Consider the following 6796-nt stretch of genomic DNA (forward strand, 5'->3'; position numbering starts at 1 on the left):
GAAGAGGCACAGAGCAATGCCCTCACAGACCCTCTGCCCTCAGGACAGCAGTCAGGCACAAGGCAGGGGTTATGGGTAGGGGATAAGGGGCAGGGGGGTGGGGGCCAGGAGGATAGGGGGCAGACAAGGAGGCTTCTGGCCCAATCTCTCCTCTGCCTCCCCAGGGAGCTCCTGGGTGGCCCACAGGCCTGGCCTCTGCTGCTGGCCAGCTGCCTGGTGCCCGGGGTACTCCAGCTCGCTTCCCTGCCCCTGCTCCCCGAGAGCCCACGCTACCTCCTCATTGACCGTGGAGACAGTGCGACCTGCCTGGCAGGTGAGTCTCTGACCTCAGGTCCCTAGACCATCCTTGACCAAAGGGCATATCTGCCCAGAGCATGTGGGTTCTCATTTCTCACGTTTTACTTATTGGAAAAGTTCTCCCTCTCTTTGTGCCATCCATAGATCCCTTCAAGGGGCTGTCCTGAGTGCCAGGGCAGTGGGATGGGGCAGACCTAGTCCCTGCCATCCAGGAACCCCCAGGGTGGCACAGAGAAAGAGCCCCCCACGCACATGCAGGATGAAACACTGTGTAAGAAGAGCTCACAGGCCAGTGCCAACTGGGTGCTGAGCCATTAGCTATGACCACAGTAATGATACCCAAGGAACAATCCCAAGATGTCTGGCTTAAAACAGCAATCATTTACTGTATCTTCTACTCATTTACTTGGTGGGCTGGCTGTGTGACTGCTGGTTTTAGCTGGGCTGATTCATGGTGTCAGGGTCAGCTGGGGGATGGCCAGTCCAGGCTGGTCTGAGCTGGAGCAGTTGAGCTCTGCTGCACATGCCTCTGCTCTCACTCTTGGTACCAAGAAACTAGCCCAGGAATGTTCTTCTTACAGTGATGACAGAAGCACAAGAAAGCAAATCCAATTGTATAAGAACATTTCAAACCTCTGGTCCCTCATGTCTCTTAATATCCCATTGACCCAAGAGAGTCGTGTTACTGGACCCAAAGTTACAGGATGGGAAAATCGATGGCATATCCTCTCACATGGCAAGGGACGTAGATTTAGGGAGGGTGAAGACAGGGCCCACTAATGTACTCTTCTCAGAGTGCCATCATGACCACAATTATTATTCATGTCCCTCCCCTGGCTGTGTAAATCATGCTCAGTGCCATTTGGGACCCCCCCCCCCCAAAGTTTCATCCAATCATGGCACCAGGCTTGAAGTCCAGGATCTTAAGATCACGTCAAGTCTATATGTGCCTGCTTTTGATCTGGACACCTAGGAGCTAAAAACAAGTCATCTGCCCTTCCCATACTCAATGGTAAAAGTAGGGCAGCGTAACCAAAACTTACCCTCATTTCAAAGAAGAGGAAGCAAGGAAGCAGAAAGCAGTCACTGGTCTATAGCAATGCTGAAATACCCCTAGGAAAACATTGCCAGATTCCCCTGCCTTGGGGGTGGGGAATGTTCCTTGATGAAGCCCTGGAACGTTCCTTGTCTCCCTGGGAAGGAGGGGGGGCTCCCCAGGTTCTTGCTTCTGACCTCTAAGATGTCCTTCCTTTTCCATTGGCTTGCTTGACATCTTCTGAATTGCGTATTGGAAATGTACCTATAGAAAGTTGGGGCACAGGAGTCTTTACATTTCAAACTGTCTCCTTTTATCCAGGCTGGGAGAACTTTTGTCAATACAGTTTTCTCAAAAATGGTGTGAATTTTCTATGTATGTGATTTATATGGCAAAAAGCCACATCCACAGTTCTTTTTGAGATACGCTTCTCTTCTGAGACCTAATTACTGGGATTTGGGGGCATGTCAGGCTGCTGTGGACCAACACCCTTAAGTTCTTATAATGCCTGTTTTTCCAGCCATGAGGGTCTATGAGGCACTACCTTAAGCCCTTAAGCCACACGCTGATTTGTTATTTACCCTGAGTCTACAGTTCCCTGGTAGGCTCTGGGTTTAATCTTTGTTCTCAGACTGTAACTTAATTTGGGACTCTGCTATCTGGAGAGGCTAAAGATGAGAAACAGGTGTTTTTTTTGTTTTTTTTTTTTTTATTAAACTAACTTAGCAAGTTTGGAAAAAGTTAAATTTAATTAAATTTTGTTCCCTCTGAAGGTCTTTTTCATGTCCTTTTTATAGTAAACTTAGAATACTCAGCTAAAAGCAGCCAGTTCATGTTTCAACACTCGGAGATCTCTGCCCAAGTCCAGAAGTTCATGATCTGTTTTCTTTCTTCCACGCCACTGCTCTACAGACACGGCCTGTCATTTTTCCAGCCTCCTCACCGCTCTCGGCCTGGGTTTGGAAAAAATGCCGTGGATGATAGGTCTCAGTGACAGTCGCCCCCACTCCTGGTACCAGTTTATTGATCAGTTTTCTATCGCTGCCTAACAATCACAGCATCTCAATGGCCAACAAAAGAAGCAACTGCTTAGCTCAAGCCTCCGTGAATTCTCTGGGGTTGGCTGATGTAGGCTGGTGGCTCTGCTCCTGTTGGTCACTCATGCAAGTCCGTTGGGCATTGGCAGATCTAGGATGGTACCAGCTGGGTCATCTCTGCTCCTCCTGGCACCAGTGGGCTAGCCCAGTAAGTTTTAATGATGATGGCAGAAGAGCAAACATAAATGAGCAAGGACAAATAAGGTCTGTGCTGGAATGGGTGGCCTGCCCTCCCTACAGACTCATCTTATTGGTCCGAGCAAGTCACGTGGGAGAACTCCGCACCAAGGGATGCATACTTGCCCCTTCAGTGGAAGCAACTTGGAAATCACATAGCAAAGGGCATGGATACAGGCAGGGGTGAAGAATTGGGGAGGAGGATGACAATTTACCACACTTGCTGTGTCCTGTCGGATGGTCCGCATAACCCCGAGTTTCTAAAGCCCTTTCTGGTCCATGATGCTGTGAAATGACAGGGCCAGGAAGATCACCCCGTCTGGCCATGGAGGCCCAGAAAGACAAGAGAGTTGGGGTGGGAAGCTCACTGTGGGGAACCAAAGAGGAGCTGTGGGAAGGAGAGTTCAGCACCTCCTCTTCTGCTCCAGCCCTGCAGCGGCTGCGGGGCACCACAGAGGTGATGGTGGAACTAGCTGAGCTGGAGGAGGAGCGCGCCGCCTGCCAGGGCGGGCGCGCTCGGCGCCCATGGGAGCTGTTCCAGGATGGCGCCCTGCGGAGGCAGGTGATTAGCCTCGTGGTGCTGAGCAGTGCCATGGAGCTCTGCGGGAACGACTCGGTAAGGGCGCTGCCCCTCCTCACGCCCTGGGTGTGGGGGCTGCGTGCTGCAGGCCCCTGGGAGCCACCTGAGGTTGCAGGAATCAGTGCCCCAGCACTGACCCTGCGCCCACCTTCCCAGATATATGCCTACGCCTCCTCCGTGTTCCAGGAGGCAGGAGTTCCCCAGGAGAAGGTCCAGTACGCCATCGTTGGGACTGGCTGCTGTGAGCTGCTCACAGCGTTCATCAGTGTGAGTCTGGCGGCTCCTCCCCCAGCCCAGCAGGGGGGTGTGGGGTGCGGGGGTGGGGGAGGTGGCGGGGTGGGGGGGGTGGGGGGGTGCTGACACCTGAGGACTTTGGTCCCCTGCCTTAAGCCATTTCCCACTCCAGGTCACTCTGTTAAAATGCGGCAAATAGTGAGCATTTATTGAGCACCTACTGTTTGCTGGGCACTCAACCACTATTTTGAGGTGAGGAAACTGAAGTTGAGTGACCTCTGAGAAATTATGCATCTTATTTTAATCTCCTGAAGCGATAAACTGTTCCCTGCCCCACGACCAGCTTTCTCATGAGGCCCCTCCCCACTGCCCACCCCCAAACCAAAGGGACCATGGCCTAGGTGCCCAGGCCAGTCACTGAGGGCCCCTTTCCCTTGCAGTGTGTGGTCATTGAGAGAGTGGGTCGGCGGGTGCTGCTCATGGGGGGATATTGCCTGATGACCTGCTGGGGGAGTGTCTTCACAGTGGCCCTGTGCCTGCAGGTACGTAGCTGGGCAGGGTGCGGGGTGGGTGGCTGGCTGCTCGCTGATCTCCCCCTCACTCCCACCTTTTGCTGCAGAGCTCCTTCCCATGGATGCCCTACCTGGCTATGTCCTGCATCTTTGCCTTCATCCTCAGCTTTGGCATTGGCCCTGGTGAGTGGCCCCAGGGGGCTCTGGGCTTTGGGACTTGCTGAAGGAACATGGACATCTGGGGAAAGGATGGGTAGATGTGAATGCAATGTCACCTGCGTGCCCCCACCCCCACCTGTACTAGGGCTTCTGGAAGAACACCAAGGGGCCCCCACTCCCACATCTGGGGCAAGGTGGGGGAAGGGCAGGGCAGGGGGCCCTCGCTGGCAGTCCCTTGTCCCTTCCCCTCCTTCCAGCCGGAGTGACAGGGATCCTGGCCACGGAGCTGTTTGACCAGAAGGCCCGGCCTGCTGCCTACATGGTCTGCGGGGCAATCATGTGGACCATGCTCTTCCTGGTCGGGCTGGGGTTCCCCTTCCTCATGGTAGGCCTGCCCTCCCCCTGGGGGGGCTGCCTTAGGTTTTGTCCCTGTCAGCATGAAATTCCAGTGGGAGGCCTCCATCCAAGGAGACTGAGACTGAAGGGGGTGGGGCTTATTTAAGCAAAGAGGGACAAGTCCCTCATCATGACCTGTTTTGGGGCCTTATGTCTGGGGGCTGAATGGGACTACACCAGGTCTCAGGGTATCTTTCATCCTCAGGAGGGATTGTCCCACTTCCTCTATGTGCCTTTCCTCGGCGTCTGTGTCTGTGGGGCCATCTACACTGGTTTCTTCCTCCCTGAGACCAAAGGCAAGACCTTCCTGGAGATCTCTGAGGAATTGCACAGACTCAATTTCCCCGGGCAGAGCCAGAGCCCCACGTGGAGGGGCCCAGAGGTCATCAGGTCCACAGAGCTGTAGTTCCACAGGTGTGGCTGGGGCCCAGATCCAGCTGCTGCTCTTCTCTTTGCTTCCTCTCCATTCGCTAGCTCCTGTATTTTTTTGTTTAATGAGTAAGTACTTATTAAATGAGCACCTGCTGTATGTAGATATGGTGCCAGGTGCTTAGCCATCGTGGTGAGCCAGACAGAGGGGATACGGGACCTCCTGGTTCTCCCCATCTAGAGGCAGTCAACTAACAGGAAACCAATAAAAACATAGCTACAAACTTGGGGAAATGCAGTGGAAGAAAAATATAGGTTGTGAAGAGTGTATATGGTGGGGGGAAGGGGGCTGACCTATTTTGAAATGGGCATGGTCAGAAAAGGATTTTCTGAGGAATTGATTTTTAAAAAATCAACTTTATTGAGGTATAATTTACATACAGTAAATATATCCATATTAAGTATACATTTGATGAGTTTTGACAGATTTATCCACCCGTGAAACCACCAAACCACCACAAACAAGGTAGAACATTCATTCAGATCACCCCAAAATCTCCCTCATGCCCCTTGGCAATCAATAACCCACTCCACCCCCTACCCCAAGCGACCCCAACCTGCTTTCTGTCACTTAGGTCAGATTTGCCTTCTTTAGAATTTGACATAATTCCATACTATATGTATGCATTTGTGTCTGGCTTTGCTCCAGACACATTTTTTGAGATTCATATTGGTATATATTCCTTTGTGTTGCCAAATAGTATTTCATTGTATAGATATACCATAATTTGTTTATCCACTTACCTGTTGGACATTTGGGCTATTTCTCATTCTTAGCCATCATGAATAAAACTGCTGTGAACATTGCTACACAGGTTGTGGTGTAGACATATGTTTTTATTTCTTCTGGGTAAATGAATTGCTGAGTTTAATAATGAAAGTATGTTTAGCTGTAGAAGAAACTGTTTTCTATAGTGATTGCACTGTTTGACATTCCCACTAGCAATATTTGAGAATTCCAGATGCTCTAAGTCCTCATCAGCACTGGTCCTGTCAGTCTTTTTAATTCAGTCCTAGTGAGCGCGTAAGGGTGTCTCATGGTGGTTTAATTGTGGTTATTTCCCTGATGACTCACTCATCTTTTCATCTGCTCAGTATGGCTATTCGTCTATCTTCTTTTGTGAAAAATCTGTTCAAATATTTTGTCTACTATTTATTTTTACTTTTTAAAAAGATTTCATTTTATTAGAAAGTTTTAGGTTCACAGCAAAATTGAAAGGAAGGTACCAAGGTTTCCCATATCCCCCCTGCCCCCACATGTACAGCCTCCCCCATTATCAATGTCTCCCACCATAGTGGGACATTTGTAGCAATCAGTGAACCTACAGTGACATGTCATTGTCACTCAAAGTCCACAGGTTACATCATGGTTCACTCTTAGTTCACTCTCATTCTATGGGTTTGGACACGTGTATAATGATGTCAGGCATCACTATAGGTATCATACAGAGTAGTTTCACTGCCCTAAAAGTCCTCTGATCTCTGCCTGTGGTTGAGAGATTAGAAGGAGGGTGCCAGCTTCAGAGCCTGGTTAGCTCAAGACACGGTTTGGCTGGGTCTAGGCCCTTGGGGAAACAGTGCTGCCACTGTGAGAGAGAAGCTCCCTGCCCCACTTGGCCCTATTTTGCCACCTGGGCAGACATGCTGACCAGAGCTGGCTAGGAAGAGGCATAGAGCAATGCAGAGCCCCTGCCTTCAGGGGGACAGGGAGGCAGGGGCAGGGCTCTGGCAAGGAGCTTCTAACCCATTCTCTCCTCTGCCTCCTCAGGGCCTGGCCCCTGCTGTTGGCTAGCTGACTGATGCCTCGGGTGCTCCAGCTCACTTCCCTGTCCCTGCTCCCCCAGAGCCAGCACTCCCTCCTCATTGACCATGGGGACCC

The 6796-nt window shown here is 51.2% G+C and overlaps 1 protein-coding gene across 10 annotated transcripts in view; it reads left to right on the forward strand.

Annotated features, from left to right (window-relative positions):
* The window catches only part of SLC2A11 (solute carrier family 2 member 11), a 29614-nt gene extending 23882 nt beyond the window's left edge, over positions 1-5732 (forward strand). For 6 of the 10 annotated variants that reach the window (XM_074321607.2, XM_074321603.2, XM_019757713.3 and 3 more), the window contains 7 exons: positions 165-313; positions 3036-3223; positions 3344-3454; positions 3862-3963; positions 4041-4116; positions 4350-4477; positions 4694-5029. In XM_074321607.2, coding sequence (XP_074177708.2) covers positions 165-313; positions 3036-3223; positions 3344-3454; positions 3862-3963; positions 4041-4116; positions 4350-4477; positions 4694-4894 — 955 coding nt within the window. In that variant the 3' untranslated portion in view covers positions 4895-5029. Of the gene's footprint in view, positions 1-164; positions 314-3035; positions 3224-3343; positions 3455-3861; positions 3964-4040; positions 4117-4349; positions 4478-4693 lie in introns of all 10 variants that reach the window. The other 4 variants (XM_019757712.3, XM_074321604.2, XM_019757715.3 and 1 more) reach the window with 4 other exon arrangements.
* Positions 5733-6796: the final 1064 nt, after the last annotated feature.

The sequence above is a fragment of the Rhinolophus sinicus genome, chromosome 9 (assembly GCF_057876585.1).
Source record: "Rhinolophus sinicus isolate RSI-liver-muscle chromosome 9, RSI-T2T, whole genome shotgun sequence".
Classification (NCBI taxonomy): Eukaryota; Metazoa; Chordata; class Mammalia; order Chiroptera; family Rhinolophidae; genus Rhinolophus; species Rhinolophus sinicus.